This window comes from Pseudophryne corroboree, chromosome 1, assembly GCF_028390025.1.
Source record: "Pseudophryne corroboree isolate aPseCor3 chromosome 1, aPseCor3.hap2, whole genome shotgun sequence".
In the NCBI taxonomy this organism is placed as follows: Eukaryota; Metazoa; Chordata; class Amphibia; order Anura; family Myobatrachidae; genus Pseudophryne; species Pseudophryne corroboree.
In genome coordinates this window covers 878,707,939-878,730,654 of record NC_086444.1, presented here as the reverse complement: position 1 = coordinate 878,730,654, position 22,716 = coordinate 878,707,939, and the positions used below count along the sequence as shown (strand labels likewise).

Here is a 22,716-nt window from a genome sequence, read left to right as displayed (position 1 = left end):
CAGTCCCACGATGCAGGGAGCCTGTAGCCAGCAGGTCTCCCTGAAAATAAAAAAGCCTAACATAAGTCCTTTCCAGAGAAACTCAGTAGAGCTCCCCTAGAGTGTGTCCAGACACTCCTGGGCACAGAATCTAACGGAGGTCTGGAGGAGGGGCATAGAGGAAGGAGCCAGTTCAGACCCAGTAAAAGTCTTTTTAGTGTGCCCATGTCTCCTGTGGATCCCGTCTATACCCCATGGTCCTTTTGGAGTCCCAAGCATCCTCTAGGACGTAAGAGAAACATAGCTTGGCTAAAGAGGCACTAAAAAAATATACCTGTCACTCACAAAAACCTATACAAAGACAACTAAGGAAGAAGGCAAACACCAAAAAATCCACAACTGAAATTCACTAATGCTTTCTATTCTGCTCAAGTTCAACCAGTCAGTCATTCCTTAGCTAGACCATGAGTATGGGGTTAATCAGGTTGGGACAGAAAGCATGCAGATATGTTAGTTATGTTAAGTTGGAGAAACCAAAGTATACTGTATAACGCTTCAACACACAATTGTCTCAGTTTTTACTCTAGAAACATACACTTTCTAAAAGATCTGTGTTGGCTCAAACTATTAAAAAAAACATGTAATGCTGGGGCCTCAAGTGTACAGAAAAAAGTTTATGGACTGGAGTAACATTGTTTTGCATTCTAAAAAAAAAAATTCTCTTTAGGTCCCAAATAAAAAAAATCCCCATAACAAGTTATCAAATTTCCTCAATATACGCTGTACAAGAGCTTAACCACTGTCATCCAATTCTTACCAGTGTTAATACTAGTTGGTGACTGATACGATAGACCTTATCTAACAAATGACTGTAGTACTGAGCACAGATGAACAATCATTACTGTTTAAATGCTATATACTGTATATAACCTAACAAATTGTTACACTTAAACAGCTAAACAAAAGCTTTGGAAATTACACTAATAGGTATAAAATGTAAATCGGAAAGAACATGTATCCCTTAAACAGCAATACCAGCACACAAGCAGAGTCTAAAGGAAAAGCACAAATCACTAAATATTGTAATTCATGCTAAAGAATGGTAACAAAATGTTGACAGTTGGGCTATTCATGAAGCAGTGAAAAGTGTGGAGAAGTGAGCCAGTGGAGAAATTGCCCATGGCAACCAATCGGCATTGAAGTAACATTTATAATTTGCATACTGTACAACTGTACGGAGCAGCTGATTGGTTGCCCAGGGGCAACTTCACTCTGTTCACTGCTTCATGAATAGACCCCTTGAAGCCATGTATATTTTCAAATACCAATGTACATTGAGTTCCATACAGGTACAGTACAAGAGGAAAGTTAAAAACCTGCAGGAAAATGTTTGAAAAGAAAAAAACATTTGCAAACATTTTTTTCTCTTTTAGGAGGCCATTTTTACCACATATAATCTAACATAATGAATGGTTGTTTAGTTAAATAATTAGCAGTCATCACATGCTATGTATATATAAAAGTAACACATATTTAGCAACCTGCACGGTAGAAGCGACAGGTACTCTTGGGACATGAACAACCCCACCAGTGTCATGCTGCAAGGTCAGCAGGTGTCGAATGAACAGTGTGAAGCGCAATTTAGGTTGTACTATTCAAAGCGGTATTCAGCCCAATGACACATTGTGCTGGTTTCATACAAGGCTGTGAAAAAGTTCCATTACAACATGCTCCCAAATATATTTAAAAAAAAAGGAAAAATTCGGTAGACATTTAACGTCTATCTCCCCAGTGGTGCACAATTAGAAACAAATGTTAATTTTAAATGTATAATCTTTTAGACTTTTAGCACAGGAAAAATAAGAATTTACTTACCGATAATTCTATTTCTCGGAGTCCGTAGTGGATGCTGGGGTTCCTGAAAGGACCATGGGGAATAGCGGCTCCGCAGGAGCACAAAAAGTAAAGCTTTAGGATCAGGTGGTGTGCACTGGCTCCTCCCCCTATGACCCCCCTCCAAGCCTCAGTTAGGATACTGTGCCCGGACGAGCGTACACAATAAGGAAGGATTTATGAATCCCGGGTAAGACTCATACCAGCCACACCAATCACACTGTACAACCTGTGATCTGAACCCAGTTAACAGTATGATAACAGCGGAGCCTCTGAAAGATGGCTCACAACAATAATAACCCGATTTTTGTAACTATGTACAAGTATTGCAGATAATCCGCACTTGGGATGGGCGCCCAGCATCCACTACGGACTCCGAGAAATAGAATTATCGGTAAGTAAATTCTTATTTTCTCTATCGTCCTAGTGGATGCTGGGGTTCCTGAAAGGACCATGGGGATTATACCAAAGCTCCCAAACGGGCGGGAGAGTGCGGATGACTCTGCAGCACCGAATGAGAGAACTCCAGGTCCTCCTTAGCCAGGTTATCAAATTTGTAGGATTTTACAAACGTGTTTGCCCCTGACTAAATAGCCGCTCGGCAAAGTTGTAAAGCCGAGACCCCTCGGGCAGCCGCCCAAGATGAGCCCACCTTCCTTGTGGAATGGGCATTTACATATTTTGGCTGTGGCAGGCCTGCCACAGAATGTGCAAGCTGAATTGTATTACACATCCAACTAGCAAAAGTCTGCTTAGAAGCAAGAGCACCCAGTTTGTTGGGTGCATACAGGATAACAGCAAGTCAGTTTTCCTGACTCCAGCCGTCCTGGAACCTATATTTTCAGGGCCCTGACCACATCTAGCAACTTGGAGTCCTCCAAGTCCCTAGTAGGCGCAAGACACCACAATAAGCTGGTTCAGGTGAAACACTGACACCACCTTAGGGAGAGAACTGGGGACGAGTCCGCAGCTCTGCCCTGTCCGAATGGACAAACAGATATGGGCTTTTTTGAGAAAAAAACCACCAATTTTACACTCGCCTGGTCCAGGCCAGGTCCAAGAGCATGTTCACTTTTCATGTGAGATGCTTCAAATCCACAGATTTGACTGGTTTTAAACCAATGTGTTTTGAGGAATCCCAGAACTACGTTGAGATCCCACAGTGCCACTGGAGGCACAAAAGGGGGTTGTATATGCAATACTCCCTTGACAAACTTCTGGACTTCAGGAACTGAAGCCAATTCTTTCTGGAAGAAAAATCGACAGGGCCGAAATTTGAACCTTAATGGACCCCAATTTGAGGCCCATAGACACCCCTGTTTGCAGGAAATGCAGGAATCGACCGAGTTGAAATTTCTTCGTGGGGCCTTCCTGGCCTCACACCACGCAACATATTTTCGCCACATGTGGTGATAATGTTGTGCGGTCACCTCCTTTCTGGCTTTGACCAGGGTAGGAATGACCTCTTCCTGAATGCCTTTTCCCTTAGGATCCGGCGTTCCACCGCCATGCCGTCAAACGCAGCTGCGGTAAGTCTTGGAACAGACATGGTACTTGCTGAAAAAAGTCCCTTCTTAGCGGCAGAGGCCACAAGTCCTCTGTGAGCATCTCTTGAAGTTCCGGGTACCAAGTCCTTCTTGGCCAATCCGGAGCCATGAGTATAGTTCTTACTCCTCTACGTCTTATAATTCTCAGTACCTTAGGTATGAAAAGCAGAGGATGGAACACATACACCGACTGGTACACCCACGGTGTTACCAGAACGTCCACAGCTATTGCCTGAGGGTCTCTTAACCTGGCGCAATACCTGTCCCGTTTTTTGTTCAGACGGGACGCCATCATGTCCACCTTTGGTAATTCCCAACGGTTTACAATCATGTGGAAAACTTCCCCATGAAGTTCCCACTCTGCCGGGTGGAGGTCGTGCCTACTGAGGAAGTCTGCTTCCCAGTTTCCATTCCCGGAATGAAACACTGCTGACAGTGCTATCACATGATTTTCCGCCCAGCGAAAAGTCCTTGCAGTTTTTGCCACTGCCCTCCTGCTTCTTGTGCCGCCCTGTCTATTTACGTGGGCGACTGCCGTGATGTTTTATCCCACTGGATCAATACCGGCTGACCTTGAAGCAGAGGTCTTGCTAAGCGTAGAGCATTATAAATTTACCCTTAGCTATATTTATGTGGAGAAAAGTCTCCAGACTTGATTACACTCCCTGGAAATTTTTTCCTTGTGTGACTGCTCCCCAGCCTCTCGGGCTGGCCTCCGTGGTCACCAACATCCAAAACTGAATGCCGAATCTGCGGCCCTCTAGAAGATGAGCACTCTGTAACCACCACAGGAGAGACACCCTTGTCCTTGGATATAGGGTTATCCGCTGATGCATCTGAAGATGCGATCCGGACCATTTGTCCAGCAGATCCCACTGAAAAGTTCTTGCATGAAATCTGCCGACTGGAATTGCTTCGAAGGAAGTCACCATTTTTTTACCATGGCCCTTGTGCAATGATGCACTGATTTTAGGAGGTTCCTGACTAGCTCGGATAACTCCCTGGCTTTCTCTTCCGGGAGAAACACCTTTTTCTGGACTGTGTCCAGAATCATCCCTAAGCACAGGAGACTTGTTGTCGGGATCAGCTGCGAATTTGGAATATTTAGAATCCACCCCTGCTGTTGTAACAGTATCCGAGATAGTGCTACTCCGACCTCCAACTGTTCCCTGGACTTTGCCCTTATCAGGAGATCGTCCAAGTAAGGGATAATTAAGACGCCTTTTCTTCGAAGAAGAACCATCATTTCGGCCATTACCTTGGTAAAGACCCGGGGTGCCGTGGACAATCCAAACGGCAGTGTCTGAAACTGATAGTGACAGTTCTGTACCACGAACCTGAGGTACCCTTAGTGATAAGGGCAAATTTGGGACATGGAGGTAAGCATCCCTGATGTCTCGGGACACCATATAGTCCCCTTCTTCCCGGTTCGTTATCACTGCTCTGAGTGACTCCATCTTGATTTGAACCTTTGTAAGTGTTCAAATTTTTTTTTTTTTTTAGATTTAGAATAGGTCTCACCTAGCCTTCTGGCTTCAGTACCACAATATAGTGTGGAATAATACCCCTTTTCTTGTTGTAGGAGGGGTAATTTAATTATCACCTGCTGGGAATACAGCTCGTGAATTGTTTCCCATACTGCCTCCTTGTCGGAGGGAGACCTTGGTAAAGCAGACTTCAGGAGCCTGCGCAGGGGAAACGTCTCGACATTCCAATCTGTACCCCTGGGATACTACTTGTAGGATCCAGGGGTCCTGTACGGTCTCAGCGTCCTGCTGAGAGCTTGTCAGAAGCGGTGGAACGCTTCTGTTCCTGGGAATGGGCTGCCTGCTGCAGTCTTCTTCCCTTTCCTCTATCCCTGGGCAGATATGACTCTTATAGGGACGAAAGGACTGAAGCTGAAAAGACGGTGTCTTTTTCTGCAGAGATGTGACTTAGGGTAAAAACGGTGGATTTTCCAGCAGTTGCCGTGGCCACCAGGTCCGATGGACCGACCCCAAATAACTCCTCTTCCTTTATACGGCAATACACCTTTGTGCCGTTTGGAATCTGCATCACCTGACCACTGTCGTGTCCATAAACATCTTCTGGCAGATATGGACATCGCACTTACTCTTGATGCCAGAGTGCAAATATCCCTCTGTGCATCTCGCATATATAGAAATGCATCCTTTAAATGCTCTATAGTCAATAAAATACTGTCCCTGTCAAGGGTATCAATATTTTTAGTCAGGGAATCCGACCAAGCCACCCCAGCTCTGCACATCCAGGCTGAGGCGATCGCTGGTCGCAGTATAACACCAGTATGTGTGTATATACTTTTTATGATATTTTCCAGCCTCCTGTCAGCTGGCTCCTTGAGGACGGCCCTATCTATAGACGGTACCGCCACTTGTTCTGATAAGCGTGTGAGCGCCTTATCCACCCTAAGGGGTGTTTCCCAACGCGCCCTAACTTCTGGCGGGAAAGGGTATACCGCCCATATTTTCTATCGGGGGGAACCCACGCATCATCACACACTTCATTTAATTTATCTGATTCAGGAAAAACTACGGTAGTTTTTTCACATCCCACATAATACCCTCTTTTGTGGTACTTGTAGTATCAGAAATATGTAACACCTCCTTCATTGCCCTTAACGTGTGGCCCTAATAAGGAATACGTTTGTTTATTCACCGTCGACACTGGATTCAGTGTCCCTGTCTGTGTCGACCGACTAAAGTAAACGGGCGTTTTAAAACCCCTGACGGTGTTTTTGAGACGTCTGGACCGGTACTAATTGTTTGTCGGCCGTCTCATGTCGTCAACCGAACTTGCCGCGTGTTGACATTATCACGTAATTCCCTAAATAAGCCATCCATTCCGGTGTCGACTCCCTAGAGAGTGACATCACCATTACAGGCAATTTCTCCGCCTCCTCACCAACATCGTCCTCATACATGTCGACACACACGTACCGACACACAGCACACACACAGGGAATGCTCTGATAGAGGACAGGACATACTAGCCCTTCGGAGAGACAGAGGGAGAGTTTGCCAGCACACACCAAAAACGCTATAATTATATAGGGACAACCTTATATAAGTGTTTTCCCTTATAGCATCTTTTTTATATATTTCTAACGCCAAATTAGTGCCCCCCCTCTCTGTTTTAACCCTGTTTCTGTAGTGCAGTGCAGGGGAGAGCCTGGGAGCCTTCCCTCCAGCCTTTCTGTGAGGGAAAATGGCGCTGTGTGCTGAGGAGATAGGCCCCGCCCCTTTTTCGGCGGCCTCGTCTCCCGCTCTTAACGGATTCTGGCAGGGGTTAAATATCTCCATATAGCCCCCGGAGGCTATATGTGAGGTATTTTTAGCCAAAAATAGGTTTTCATTGCCTCCCAGGGCGCCCCCCTCCCAGCGCCCTGCACCCTCAGTGACTGCCGTGTGAAGTGTGCTGAGAGGAAATGGCGCACAGCTGCAGTGCTGTGCGCTACCTTAAGAAGACTGAGGAGTCTTCATGCCGCCGATTCTGGACCTTCTTCTTGTTTCAGCATCTGCAAGGGGGCCGGCGGCGAGGCTCCGGTGACCATCCAGGCTGTACCTGTGATCGTCCCTCTGGAGCTAATGTCCAGTAGCCAAAGAAGCCAATCCATCCTGCACGCAGGTGAGTTCACTTCTTCTCCCCTAAGTCCCTCGTTGCAGTGATCCTGTTGCCAGCAGGACTCACTGTAAAATAAAAAACCTAAGCTAAACTTTTCTAAGCAGCTCTTTAGGAGAGCCACCTAGATTGCACCCTTCTCGGCCGGGCACAAAAATCTAACTGAGGCTTGGAGGGGGGTCATAGGGGGAGGAGCCAGTGCACACCACCTGATCCTAAAGCTTTACTTTTTGTGCCCTGTCTCCTGCGGAGCCGCTATTCCCCATGGTCCTTTCAGGAACCCCAGCATCCACTAGGACGATAGAGAAATGAACATGAAAGTGTAATGAAGCTGGTATTGCTTATGTAAGAGAAGTGGAAACTAGAAAACCACCACCTAGAGTCAGTGCACATATTACAGTAAAAGGAACATAATGGCACACACTGGAAGGTCAAAGAGACCTGAAAAAGGAATGAGTATTAGAAACACATTGCTGAGGCATACAAGGAAGACCATACACTGTAACTAGTACAGTACTAGAATTACAGAAGGGTGAGGAGGAAAAAGAAAAAAGTGACTGACAAAAGTAATTTATTTTCTATGAGGTGGTTAACATCCCATTATTAAAAAGGTAAAAACAAAGCTGCAGCTTGAATGCATTCAAAGCACAGAATGGACACTACAAACAATTGAAATACAATTACTTTCAGAAAGAGGACAAACATTACACAATTCTAACATTTCCCAAGTTCTAAGAAGCTGGAAATACTGTTCAAGCCTGTAAATTGCAATTCATTATTTTCATCTCCCAGATACTATATATCTTCACTTCCTCCTAACCGCCTTAAAAAACGTTTGCTTCACCAGTATAAGAATAGGGGACACGACCAAATTCAGATTTATAAGGAAATGTTAAATTGTTTTCCCAAGCAGGGTGGGAGCACATGTAAATACAATACTTACTGAGAAAATGCTACATAACTTTCTATAGAGTTGGATGTAATTTGTTTACACCACAGCTTTACAGATGAACACATTGGGGGGAATTCAAATGTTTAAAATTCAGTTGGGTGTTTGTTTTTTCCTAACTAATAGACAGGAAAAAACAGACACCCAACAGACTTCACAAATTTGAATGTCCCCCATTATTTGAATTCAGTGGCTGACTGCACCACTTCTATATTCCTATGTACCGACTCAGTCCCCCCCATGGATTCATTCAGAAAGAAGATTTTCTCCATTATCACTTTCATTTGTTCCAAACAGGAAAGAAAATTAATTCTGGGGACTGTCTTATCACTTAACGGTTACTAACAGTACAGATGGGGGCAGCAAAAGAGCCACACTGAAAAATTCACTAGCAAATATGATAATTTGTAAAGGTGCTTTTAAGAAAGAACAGCAAAGGTTGCTAGATTTAAGGTCACTGCAAAGCAGCACAATAAAGCCTAGAAAGCAGGAACTAACCTTTAGTTCTGATGGGAAGGTTCGTAGCAACATTTGCAGGGGGTTTATCTGGTTCCTGGGGTGGGACGACCATTGGCAGTGCCTGCATTGGTACCCGAGGAGCCTAAAAAAAAAAAAAAAAAAAAGACTCATTACTTACATTTCATTTAGCACTGGGCTTTAGTTTATAGTCAGCCTACAAATAACCACCCATATGAAAGTCAGAATGCTAAAATAAAACATCTACACACACACAACCAATCAGCATAGCTTATTCAATAATAGATTACCCGATTCAGGTCATGGGATGGAGGGGTGAACTGTGTAACATCAGGCGGGGGAGCAGAGAGGAGGTTATTGGGGTAATCCAAAAGGTAGCAAACCACACTAGTGTGACCTCCTTTAGCAGCCTCAATTAGCATTGTGGAACCATCCTGTACAAAGAAAAAAAAAAATACAAAAACTCAGTTTGAAAAAAGAAAGCCTCTTATTTCAAGTGTGTAAGCTACAGTTTCATAATTCTGGATACTTTTTTTTTTTTTAAAAGCGGAACAAAAAAGGTAGACAGTGTCAGGTACACTACTTCACCAAATTAGGTGAAATATTATGTGAAAACACTAATCATCGTTAAATCATTTGTTTGATATAGCCTTAATAAACCAAGTATCAACTTTAACTATCATAAAGTGGGAGAGATGGGCGATATACCTTTAACCTGTGCGTAGGATCAGCTCCATGAGCCAAAAGCAACTCTACCACGGCCAGATGTCCTCCGGCACAAGCAAGAGAAAGCACGGTGTGGTCATTGTTCAGTGTTGTGCGATTTACATTTGCACCTACAAAAAAATAAAATAAAAAAAATAATTAACTTTCATAAATGTATTGAATCCAGAATAAAAATGTACAAGGGAGGATGTAACAGAAGATTAGAAAGATAAGTGAACAAAATAAATCAGAGGTTCATTACTCACAAGCTTCTACAAAAGTTACTTCATGAATTACAATTTTTATATAACATTAAACTGACACAGTCCGCACTATAAACAATACAAGGGGTGGTCTTCAGTATGCCGACTGTCGGGATCCCGGCGCATAGTATACCGGCGTCGGAATCCCGACAGCCGGCATACCAAACTTTTTTTACGACCCCCCTGGAGGGAGAATAAAATAGCGTGGCACGGTGCCCGCAGCGAGCCCACAAGGGGCTCATTTGCGCTCGACACGCTGTCTGTATGCCGGCGGTCGGGCTCCCGGCGCCGGTATGCTGGTCGTCGGGAACCCGGCCACCGGCATACCATACTACACCTCAATATAAGTTATGCAGCTGTTCATAGAACATGTACGGTTTGTAGTGAAGAGCATTTAATTGGTTATAGTATTATGAAAACTATTCCAATAGAAACAATGGCAGAATGTGAATGAATCATGGTTTAGGATGACCATTTCTTATGTGTATAATGGCAGAATTAATGAAAATGCAACAAGGCCTGTGCACAAGTTATTTACACAGCAAAAACTCTTTGTATAGTCATACAGATATGTAATGTGTTAGGAATACATATGTCCATCAGTCTAGGAGCTATACTTACAGTTTCGGCCTATATAAACTGCTGCAGAATCACCGTCTCTATACTCTTGGGGTTAGATTTACGCTTCTCACGGGTTTAAGGTGAAAGTGTGACTAGCAAAGTGGAAAGCATTATACTTAATGTTAGTACTGCTTTAAAAAAAATTTACCCAAAGCCTGCAGAAAAGTATATACTGTAGCCCCAGAGACCATGATTTTGCCAGCGTGTGGACATGCTGATCAACTAGTGATTGCTACAACTACGGTGAAAATAAAAGTCCAATTTTTTCTTGCCTCTACCTGGGGAACACAGCGGAACTTACATGTGGGATTTCCCAAAGCACGCTAAGGTGAAGGGAGGGCAGAGTATTATTTAGTAAGGTCGCATGCAAAACATTAATTCTCTAGCATCCATAAGGGATACTGGGGTCTTAGTACAATGGGGGTATAGATGCGGTCCAAAGGAGCCGGTGCACTTTCAATTTTTTCAACTGAGTGTGCTGGCTCCTCCCCTCTATGCCCCGTCCTACAGCCAGTTTAGAAAAATGTGCCCTCAGGAGAGGATGCATACTCTGGAACTCAAGAGGATTTTTTTCCCCAGTTTATTTTAAACTTTATTTTCGGTATACTGTTTGGGCAACAGTATACCTGCACCGTGGGAGTTAGTGGGAAGGCGGCAGTTACCGGTCTCTTAAGGCGTCAGAGCCGCTTCCCTGCTGCAGGACCACCGCCCCGATAGGTTGTTGGTACCGTAGGGCATTGTGCCGAATCGCAGCACGCCGCAAACCCCTAACATAGCCTGAAGGTGAGAATAGTGGCGAGTACAAACCAGGGGACCCGCTAGGGGGTTCCTCCGGTCCATGGAGCGGCGCAACACAGGGGTGGCATACAGAACCCTTCCTGGGGGGATCCGCTATTGCCACTCTTTTGTACACTGGCAGTGGTAGTGAAAATTAGCATTTATGTGATGTTTTACACTGTATTGAAGACATCGCCAGTATAAATAACTACTTCGCTCCGGCGCCATTACAGGGGGCGGGGCTTCCTCAGAGCAGGACCAGCAGCGTTTTGGTGCCTTCCTCTGCATCCAGCTGCAGCAGCAAAGACACACAGCTCCTCCAGACTCGAAGGAAACTGGTACAGGGGTGTAAATAAGGTGGAGAGCTGCTATTGTACACTATATAGTATCCTGAAAAGGACAATAATTCCGGTGTTTCACTGTAATATATGCAAAGATACAGCTTGCAGTTTCACTGGGCCTGACAAGCTTGGGTGTGCTGTCCCTCTCTCATTCTGTGTCTCCTCCTCATATACAGTAAGGCAGGCTTGTTATTGTAATAAGTGTGTGTGTGTGTGTGTGTGTGTGTGTGTGTGTTTTCTACTGTAAACATGGTCAAACACCAATTATGCAGTGTATGTCACACCAGATTCTCTCCCTCTATGACTGGTTCCCTATACTGTGTACAATGCAGTCAGTCCTCCCAGGTAAGAGAGGAGGCTCGGGGGGGAGGGTCAGAAGCCATCCCTGGCTTGGTGCCATAAAAACTATGATGGCAGATATGTCATCCCAGCTCACTGCTAGTACTCAGAAGATTCAACAGCTGCAGCAGGCCTAGCTGCAAAGGCAGATGTTAAACAACCCCCCCTCCCTAGTTCAGGGCCACAAATATGGGCTGCCTGATTTACTCTCAGATTCTGAGGAAGAGGTGGGGGCGGAATTAGATCCTATTACGGAGGATTCAACTGCTGCACAGGGTATTGAGCTCCTCATACTGGCTATCGGGGATGTGTAAAAAAACCATTTAGAAGATGCTGCAGCATCGCAGTCGTTTTTCTCAGCACAGGAAAAACTCAGTGTCGCTTTCCCCGATTCTCCGTAACTAGATGACATGTTTAAGCAAGCGTGGAAAGATCCTGATAAAAAATAGGTGACAACACGGGTTTTGCACACTTTCCCATTTGCCCCAGAAGGTAGGAAAAATTGGGAAGATCCCCCAGCCGTGGACTTATCAGTCTCTCGCCTGTCAAAAAAGGTGGTACTGCCATCTCCAGGCTCCTTACATTAAAGGACCCCGGGGATAGAAAAATAGAAACTACAATAAAGTTTATTTACACAGTGGCTGGCGTATCACCAAGACCTGTGATAGAGGGTTGCTGGATGACACATGCCATTCATACAGGGGCGACTCAAATTCAGGAGGAGATATGCCCCTGGTTACTACAATGAGAGAGCCCTATGGCTGCGTCAGTGGATAGCGGATGCAGATTCCAAGCGTAGTGTGGAGTCTCCCCCCTTCTCAGGGGAGTGGCTGTTCAGGGTTGAGTTTGATACGTGGATTTCTAAGGTTACTGCACGTTTCTCCCCTTTGGGGTCCCGCAGGCTAGGCGTTCCTACCCGGGGCCGTTTGCCCAGTCCTTTCGGACTAACAAATTTAGATCTAGAGCCAGAGGTGCCTCCAAGGCTACTAGAGGCACCAGAGGTAAGGCAAGAAAACCAGCAGCCGCAGGTTCTCAGGAACAGAGCACCAGTTCAGCTTCCACTAAGGCCTCAGCATGACGGTGCCCACCCACCCCGAGGGGATCTAGAGGTGGGAGCTCGACTGCATCACTTCGGCCGCATCTGGGAAAGTCATGCCAGGATGCTTGGGTCAAGGACCTCATTTCTCAGGGCTACAAGCTGGAGTTTGACAGCGCTCCTCCCCAACGATTTTTCAAATCAAGCTTACCAGCTTTGGAGGATACGCGTATTACGTTGCTACAGGCCATCCTCAAGTTGGTCCAGTCCCAAATCATTGTTCCAGTGCCACTACAACAACAGGGAAAGAAGGGTTACTACGCCAACCTGTTCGTGGTACAGAAACAGGACGGTTCGGTAAGGCCCATTCTGAATCTAAAATCCTTGAACCCTTACCTAAAGGTTTTCAAGTTCAAGATGTAATTCTTACGAGCAGTGATTGTGGGTCTGGAAGAACAGGAGTTCATGGTCTCGCTGGATATAAAGGACGCCTATATCCATATACCGATTTGGCCACCTCACCAGGCTTACCTGCGGTTTGGCCTGCTGAACGATCACTACCAGTTCCAGGCGCTACCCTTTGGCCTGTCCGCAGCTCCGAGGGTGTTCACAAAGGTTATGGCGGAGATGATGGGTGGATTCTCAATTTACAGAAGTCCCACCTGGAGCCAACTCAACGGCTCCTGTTCCTGGGGATGTTACTGGATACTGTGGCCCAGGTGGTGTTCCTCCCTGAGGACAAAGCGAGAACACTTTAGGAGATGGTCCTCATGGTGCTCTGACCTGCTCGAGTATCCAACCATCTTTGCATAAGATTGTTGGGGAAATGGTAACCTCATACGAGGAGATCCAGTATGGAAGGTTTCAAGCAAGAACATTTCAATTTGATCTCCTGAGCAAGTGGTCCGGATCACATCTTCAAATGCACTGGATAATACGGCCGTAACCTCAGGCCAGGATTTCCCTCTTGTGATGGCTACAGTCCTCAAACCTACTGGAAGGTCGAAGTTCCGGGATTCAGGATTGGATCCTCCTCACGACAGATGCGAGCCTGTGAGGATGGGGAGCTGTCACCCAGGGGGCTCAGTTCCAGGGCAGGTGGTCAGCCCACGAAGCCCTACTTCTGATCAACATTCTGGAACTTTGGGCAATCTACAATGCTCTGCTTCAGGCCTCTCATCTACTCAGGGATTACGCGACCCAAGCTCAGTTGGACAACGCCACGGCGGTGGTGTACATAATTCAACAAGGGACAAAAAGCAGGGCTTGCATGCGAGAAGTGTCAAAGATACTTCTCTGGGCAGAAAGAAATGCAAGAGCAATGTCCACAATCTTCATTTTGGGAGTGGACAAATGGGAAACGGACTTCCTGAGTCGTAACGGCCTCCACCTCGGAGAGTGAGGGCTCCATCATCAGGTGATTCAGCAGATCGACCGGTGGGGCTGCCCACAAATAGACATGATGGCTTCTCGACTCAACAAGAAGCTTCGCTGGTATTGCTCACGAACAAGGGACCCTCAGACGAGGGCAGTAGATGCACTGACGTCGCCTTGGCCTTACCGGCTAGTCTACATGTTTCCTCCGATTCAGTTGATCCCACGGGTGCTAAAGCGAATCAGGAATCAAAGAGCCCAGGCAATTCTGATTGCCACGGATTGGCCTCAGTGGGCTTCTACTAGGCGTGTCTCAGAATTGGTGGCCTTATCGTGTGAAAGTCCCTACTTGGTCTTTTACGAGGACAAAGCGGAGCTCATGACTAGGCAGCAGTTCCTGCCAAAGGTAGTCTCTACGTTCCACTTAAATCAACCTATTGTGGTTCCGTCAGGTACTGGCACTTCTGCTCTTCCGGAGGCATTGGATGCTGTGCGAGCCTTGAAGATCTATATCAAGAGGACGGTTCAGATCATAAAGACGGATTCCTTGTTTGAGCTATATGATGCTCAGAAAAAGGGTTGCCCTGCTTCAAAGCAGTCAGTTGCTCGTTTGATTAGGCTTACTATCCAACAGGCCTATGTGTCGGCAGCCTTACCTGTTCCTAAGTTTCTAAAGGACCACTCTATAAGATCAGTGGGGTCTTCCTGGGCGGCTGCCCGTGGTGTCTAGGCCATGCAACTATGCCGAGCTGCTACGTGGTCGGGGAAGAACACCTTTGTGAAGTTCTACAAGTTTGATACCCTGGCCAAAGAGGATACTCAGTTTGGGCAGACGGTGCTGCAGATGTCTCCGCACTCTCCAGCCCGTTATGGAAGCTTTGGGACATCACCATTGTACTGAGACCCCAGTATCCCTTATGGATGCTAGAGAAAATAGGATTTTAATAATTACCGTAAATCCTTTTCTCATAGTCCATAAGGGATACTGTGTGCCCGCCTCAGTGCGTTGACTTTTCTGCAGGTTTTTCTTTCATAAAGGTTAACTGTTGAGTTGCTGGTCATTTTATGTTAGTGGTGTGCTAGTGTATGAATCTCACCACTCACTGTTATGTTCCTTCTCTCAAGTATGTTCATTTTCCTTCGGGCAAAGTTTTACCTATACTGGCTGTAGGAGGAAGCATAGATGGGAGGAGCCAGCACACCCCGTTGAAGAAATTTAAAGTGTACCGGGTCCTTTGGTCCCCATCTATACCCCATCGTACTAAGACCCCAGTATCCCTTGCGGACTACGAGAAAATAGGATTTTGATTACCTACCTGTAAATCCTTTTCTCGTAGTCCGTAGAGGATGCTGGGGTCCACATTAGTACCATGGGTATAGACGGGTCCACCAGGAGCCATTGGCACTTTAAGAGTTTGAGAGTGTGGGCTGGCTCCTCCCTCTATGCCCCTCTTACCAGAATCAGTCTAGAAACTGTGCCCGAGGAGACTGACCTCTTCGAGAGAAGGATTTAACACAAATAGTGGCGAGATTCATACCAGCTCACACATACATACAAGACACCTCAAGCTAACTAGCTTGAAAAACTCGGCAACTGCTGAAACATTACTTACCAAGTAACAATGCAGTACTTAACTAAACAAAGTTGTACTGAACCAAATAACTGTTGCAGGAAAACTAAGCGCTGGGCGAGCACCCAGCATCCTCTACAGACTACGAAAAAAGGATTTACCGGTAGGTAACCAAAATCCTATTTTCTCTTACGTCCTAGAGGATGCTGGGGTCCACATTAGTACCATGGGGATGTACCAATGCTCCCAGAACGGGAGAGAGAGCGCGGAGGCTCCTACAACACTGCTTCACCAAACTTGAGGTCATCAGATGCCAAAGTATCGAACTTGTAAAACTTGGCAAACGTGTTCGACCCAGACCAAATAGCTGCTCGGCAGAGTTGTACCGCCGAGACACCCCGGGAAGCCGCCCAGGAAGACAACCACCTTACGAGTAGAGTGGGCCTTAACAGATTATGGACACGGCAATCCTGCCGTAGAATAAGCATGCTGGATAGTGAACCTAATGCAGCGAGATATAGTCTGCTTTGAAGCAGGACACCCAATTTTCTTGGGATGATATAGGACAAACAGTCCGATTTGCTGTGACGAGCAGTACTCTTCGCATAGATTTTCAAAGCCCTCACAACATCCAAGGACTTTGACGAAATTGACGAGACAGTAGCCACTGGCACCACAATAGGTTGGTTGATATGAAATGCCGACACAACCTTTGGAAGAAACTGCTGACGTGTTTGGAACCTTTGGAAGAAACTGCTCAGCTTTATCTTCGTGGAATATCAAGTAAGGGCTTTTAAAGGACAAAGCCCCCACTTCTGACACATGTCTAGCAGAAGCTAAAGCCAACAACGTGACAGTCTTCCATGTAAGAAATTTGTCCTCAACCTCCTGTAGAGGCTCAAACCAGTCCGACTGGAGGAACTGCAACACCACGTTAAGATTCCAAGGCACCGTATGCAGTACAAAGGGAGGTTGAATGTGCAGTACTCCCTTCAAAAAGGTCTGAACCTCAGGGAGGGAAGCCAATTGTTTCTGGAAGAAAATGGACAGGGCTGAAATCTGGACCTCCACAGATCCCAACCTCAGGCCCATATCCACACCTGCTTGCAAGACAAGGAGGAAACATCCCAGTTTAAACTCCACCGTAGAAAACTTCTTGAACTCGCACCAAGAGACATATTTCTTCCAAATACGATGGTAATACTTAGACGTTACCCCTTTCCTAGCCTGCATCAGGGTAGGAATGACCTTCTTCGGAATGCCCTTCCGATCAAGTATCAGGCGCTCAACTTCCATGCCGTCAAACTTAGCCACGGTAAGTCTTGATAGGCGAACGGCCCCTGCTGCAGCAGGTCCTCCCCGAAGAGGCCTCAGCCCTTCCATCATGAGAGTCAGAAGGTCCGCGTACCAAGCCCGCCTTGGCCAGTCTGTAGCAATGATGATCGCTTGAACTCTTGTTCTCCTTACGAGCTTTAGAACTCTTGGAATGAGTGGAAGTGGTGGAAACTCGTACACCGACTAGAACACCCACGGAGACACCAAGGCGTCCACAGCCACTGCTTGTGGGTCCCTCGCGACCTGGAACAAAAGCGTTGAAGCTTCTTGTTGAGACGAGAGGCCATCATATCTATTTGGGGTAACTCCCAAAGGTATATTATTTCCTTGAACACCTCCGGATGAAGACCCCACTTGCCTGGATGGAGATCGTGTCTGCTGAGGAAGTCTGCTTCCCAGTTGACCACTCCCGGAATGAAGATTGCCGAGAGCACCAACGCGTGTCTTTCTAACCAGAAGATGATTCTCTTCACCTCTGACATTGCAGCTCTGCTCTTCGTTCCGCCCTGTCGGTTTATGTAAGCTAATATCGTTACATTGTCCGACTGTACTTGAATGGCCCGATCTCTTAGAAGATGGGCCGCCGTTGTAGATGGCTCTTAGTTCCAGGAGGTTGATCGGCAGGCTGGCTTCCAGACTTGACCACCTTCCTTGGAAGGTTTCCCCTTGAGTGACTGCGCCCCAGCCCCGAAGGCTCGCATCCGTAATTAGAAGGACCCAGTCCTGAATCCCGAACCTGCGGCCCTCCAGAAGGTGTGGCAATTGGAGCCACCAGAGGAGTAAAATCCTGGCCTTTGGCGACAGACAAATTCTCTGGTGCATGTGGAGATGAGTTCCTGACCACTTGTCTAGGAGATCCAGTTGGAAGGCCCGAGCATGGAACCTCCCGTACTGGAGAGCCTCATAAGAGGCCACCATCTTTCCCAAAAGGCGAATGCATTGATGAACAGACACCTAGGCTGGCTTCAGGATATCCCGGACCATTGTTTGTATCACCAACGCCTTTTCCTGCGGAAGAAACACCTTCTGCACTTCTGTGTCGAGGATCATCCTCAGAAAAGGCAACCTCTGGATTGGTTCCAAATGTGATTTTGGAAGGTTCTGAATCCAACCGTGGAGTCTGAGTAGGTGTGTTGTGAGAACAATGGTCTGCAACAGCTTCTCTTTGGACAATGCCTTTATCAGCAGATCGTCCTGATATGGAATGATGTTCACCCCGTTTGCGGAGGAGAATCATCATCTCTGCCATCACCTTGGATAACACCCTCAGTGCTGTTAAGAGGCCGAATGGCAGGGCATGGAACTGGAAATGACAGTTAAGTAATGCAAAACGGAGATAAGCATGATGCGGCAGCCAAATCGGAATGTGGAGGTACACATCCTTGATATCCAGGGATACCAGGAATTCCCCCTCTTCCAAACCTGATATCACCGCCCTGAGAGACTCCATTTTGAACTTGAACTCCTTTAGAAAGGGGTTCAGTGATTTTAGGTTCAGAAAGGGCCTGACTGAACCATCTGGTTTTGGTACCACGAAAAGGTTTGAATAGTAACCTGTGGTTTGCAAATGAGGAGGAACTGGCACAATGACATGTGCCTCCACCAACTTCTGGACAGCCTCTTGTAGGACAGTTCTGTCTGCCAGTAGAACTGGCAAGTCTGATTTGAAAAATCGGTGAGAAGGGAGATTATGAAATTCAAGCCTGTATCCCTGGGACACAATATCTATCACCCAGGGATTCAGGCACAACGATACCCAGGCGTGACTGAACTGTCCGAGTCTCGCTCCCACTGGCCCCACCTCCAGGCCGCGCGGTCCACCGTCATGTGGAGGACTTTGGCGTACTTGAAACAGGCTTTTGTTCCTGGGAACCTGCAGCATCCCCTAAAGAAGGTATTGGACAGTTAAGCCTTTCTAGGCCGAAAGGACTGTGATGCTGATTAAGAGAAGGATTTCTTCAGAGAAGAAACGGAGACTTACCCGCTGTAGCCGTGGATATCCACGCATCCAAAGCTTCCCCAAAGAGAGCCTGACCTGTAGGTACTCCACACTGCTCCTGGATTCCGCGTCGGCCGACCACTGGTGCAGCCACAGTCCCCGACGAATTGAAACTGACATGGAAGAGATTCCCGCAGCCATGGAACCCAGGTCTTTCATGGATTCTACCATAAACGTAATATGGCCCCCGAAGCGGTGTACAACTGCTGAAACAGCTTGAGATGACCAGGTTGAGAAATTTTGTTGCTCCTCCTCCGCAGGACCTGTCAGCAGTGTCCTTTGGAAAACGATATACTCTTTAATTACTTTACTTCAGAAAGATCTCTGCAGTAGAGCAACTAAAAATCTCTCTAATACCAAAGCCAGCACCAGTAGCGGATAATAACCCTCGTACATGCAGGAAAATATTAACACGGCTGCAGTACCCTCTGTGACAGAACTCCTAACATGTCTTTCCCTCTCAGGGAGGATTGCCAGCTCGAACTGCGCGCCTGACAGGAAAAACAAAATGTCCACAACAGAATTTTTTTCAGTCACCTCGCAGCCCGTTAATTTTACAGTGCTGAGATTAAGCTCCTAACATCCTGCGCGCCCACTGGGAGACGCCCCAAAACAGATGACCCAAAACAGATTACCTCAGAGGCTCTCTTGCTCTGTTATCAGCGCGCCTTCCACCTGTCACCAGAGCATCTATCCGGCTTGTAGTCACGATCTGCGGTCCCCCCGCTGGATGCGCTCTGACCGCGGCTCCGGAGCACTCCATCTGGCTCCAGGCGCCGCCCTGCCGCCGGGTCTCCATATGTGACCGCCGCTCCTCTCGGCGGTGCCTTAACTAACGCTACCCGCGGGGAGAATAAACCACTTGTGCTTGTTAGGGGGATTAAGCTGCCTTGCTGCCCACTACGCCTGCCCCCTGCCCAGTTACTCACTGCTCTGACTCCTTCAGATCTTCTGAGTGAGATGCTGATTCCTTCCACCTGGATCCTTGTGTCACTTATACTGATAAGTAAAATTGTGGGAGCCTTCACCCTCCTTTTAGCTAGGTTGGATATGCCCACAGAAATTTTTTAGGAAAAAAATCCTCTTTATGGCATAAGAGCTCCTTTCCTGTGCTTCTACCTCCAAGCACAATTTTTCAAACTGGAGGGATGGGGGAGGGGGCGTGAAGGGGGAGGAGCCAGCTGTATGTGTGTGTATGTATGTATGTGTATATATATATATATATATATATATATATATATATATATATATATATATATATATACACACACACATATAAAAAAAAATTATTACTACATTGTGCTACCTCCGGTCTGCATCCTTCACACAGCAGCTGTCTAGATCTCCAGTGTCCCTTAGTGGATGATAGAGGAATATTGGTTTTTATACCAGCCTTCTATGACTTTTCTGAGCTGACATATTGCATTTACTCCAAATGTCCGTAATGTCCGTAACAGTTAAAAATGTAACACCACGTTACAAAAATGGCCACCACCTTCATATGAAGAGAAATAAAAATAAAGTAATGGTGGCTTCGTACTACTAGCTTTCAGGGGTCATCACACACAAAATAAAACATTTAAAAAATGGTCAAGCAACCAGGGCTGGACCACTCCACATGGATTGACCCGTTCATCTGTTTTTCAGGAGTATAGAGGAGGAGGAGCTTTAGTTTTTCGGAGGAAAATTTTAAAGTACCGGAAAACCTGCACAACACTCTACACCCCATGGTAGTTCCAGTGCCCCCGTTTGAATAAAAAGAACGTCATAGGCGCTTTTGTTATGACATACTAAACATGTTATTAGATTATCTCAACCATGTAAACATATACATACCTTTACTAATGAGGAACTGAACAGTACAGACATGACCAGCTCTTGCAGCTTTCATTAAAGGGGTCCTCCCTCCTTCAGACTCATGTTCCTTAAACAAAAACAAAAATAAAAACCCTGAATGATTTATGGAACATTAGCGAATCCTTTTACTTTGTTTCAAATGGAATGATTAGCTCACCAAGTCTGCACCAGCTTGAAGCAGCACATCTGCCACATCAGTATGCCCATTTTCACATGCATACGTTAGAGCTGTATCACCTGTTGCAGTTGTTGCATGCACATTAGCTCCTGCAGGATGGAAATGATTGACAGTTTACATGACCGAAGAGACTGTTAAACAACCAAAACCAAACGGAGAATATGAATGAATACTCCTAGCAGTGCTGGATAAAAGCACTCAAACAACCCAAAAAGAATTGAAAGAACAATTTTACTTTTAATACAGGTTGAGTATCCCTTATCCAAATATTCCAGAATACAGAATTTTTGAGTAAGATAGTGAAATCTTTGTTTTCTGCTGGATCAATGTACACAAGCTGTTTAATACGCAAAGTTATTAAAAAAGAGGATTTTGGTACTTACCGATAAATCCATTTCTCTGAATCCTCTAGGGGACACTGGAGCTCTCTTTAGACAGTAGGGGTGTGAAGCTTGCAACCGGAGGTGTGGCACAATCTAAAACTAGAATTGTCTGCACATCCAGCTCCTCCCCCTACACATCCCTCTTCCCTCAGTTTGGAAAATTTGACTGAGAGAATAGACATGATACTATAGCAAATGGCGAGGAACCGACCTGTACAACATATCAAACAGCATCCAAGAAACTTCTTTAACTGAAAAACCAACACTGTTTGCACGAACTGTTTGAACAAGAACCAGAAACACAGCAGGCCGACAGCACCGTGGCGGGCGTCCAGTGTCCCCTAGAGGATTCAGAGAAATGGATTTATCGGTAAGTACCAAAATCCTCTTTTCTCTTTCATCCAGTAGGGGACGTCCCAAAGTTAACTCCCGGGGAGGGAGTGCTGTCGGAGGCCTGTAAAACAAAACGTCCAAATCTTCGGACGCAAAGGTATCAAACTTGTAAAATTTCGCAAACGTGTGGGCTGAGGACCACGTCGTCGCTCTGCAAAGTTGAGTAGTGGAAGCACCTCTGGCAGCCGCCCATGAGGCACCCACTGACCGGGTGGTATGAGCACCCGTCTGAACCAGAACCTGTTTTCCACAGGAAATATACGCTTGCCGAATGGCAAGTCTTATCCATCGAGACAGAGACTGCTTAGAAGCCGGCCAACCCTTCCTTGGGCCATCATAAAGAACAAATAAATGGTCCGACTTCCCAAAGGACGACGTAACTTGTACGTACATCCGTAAAGCTCGGACAACATCCAACGCCACATCCCCCTCTTCGGTACACCGGAAAGATGGGACCACAATCGGTTGGTTTACATGAAAACCGGAAACAACCTTGGGAAGAAAGTCCGCTCTTGTACGGAGTTCCGCCCTATCCTCATGAAATATCAAAAAGGGGCTCTTACACGATAAGGCTCCCAACTCAGAAACCCGCCTAGCCGAAGCCAAGGCTAGCAATAACGTTACCTTCCAGGAGAGATATTTCAGGTCTGTTCTCGCTAACGGCTCAAAGAGTGGCGATCTCAAAAAGTCCAGCACCAAATTTAAATCCCCTGGCGCAGTGGGAGGACGAAAAAGGGGCTGTATCCTCAGAACCCCCTGTAAAAAATGTTTGAACCTCGGGCAAGGATGCTAACCGCTGTTGAAAAAGGATGGAAAGAGCTGAAACCTGAACCTTCAGAGAGCCCAGCCGCAGACCTAACTCTAGGCTGGCCTGAAGGAAAAGTAAAAGTCTGGATAAGTGGAAAGTCGTCGAATTCCACCCCCGTTCCAGACACCAATCCTTGTATTTCTTCCACATTCTGTAATAATGCATGGCTGTGACTGGCTTCCTAGCAGCAATCATTGTAAGAATGGCCGTTCTCGGTATCCCTCTGTTCCTTAAGATCCGGGTTTCAATAGC

At 46.3% G+C, this 22,716-nt stretch overlaps 1 protein-coding gene across 6 annotated transcripts in view; it reads right to left on the bottom strand.

Moving 5' to 3' along the window:
• The window catches only part of ANKRD17 (ankyrin repeat domain 17), a 405,562-nt gene that overhangs the window by 120,498 nt on the left and 262,348 nt on the right, over positions 1-22,716 (bottom strand). For all 6 annotated transcript variants that reach the window (XM_063920096.1, XM_063920092.1, XM_063920091.1 and 3 more), the window contains exons 10-14: positions 20,860-20,969; positions 20,682-20,769; positions 9,193-9,320; positions 8,775-8,918; positions 8,506-8,608 (exon numbers count right to left, since the gene is read on the bottom strand). In XM_063920096.1, coding sequence (XP_063776166.1) covers positions 8,506-8,608; positions 8,775-8,918; positions 9,193-9,320; positions 20,682-20,769; positions 20,860-20,969 — 573 coding nt within the window. The remainder of the gene's footprint in view (positions 1-8,505; positions 8,609-8,774; positions 8,919-9,192; positions 9,321-20,681; positions 20,770-20,859; positions 20,970-22,716) is intronic.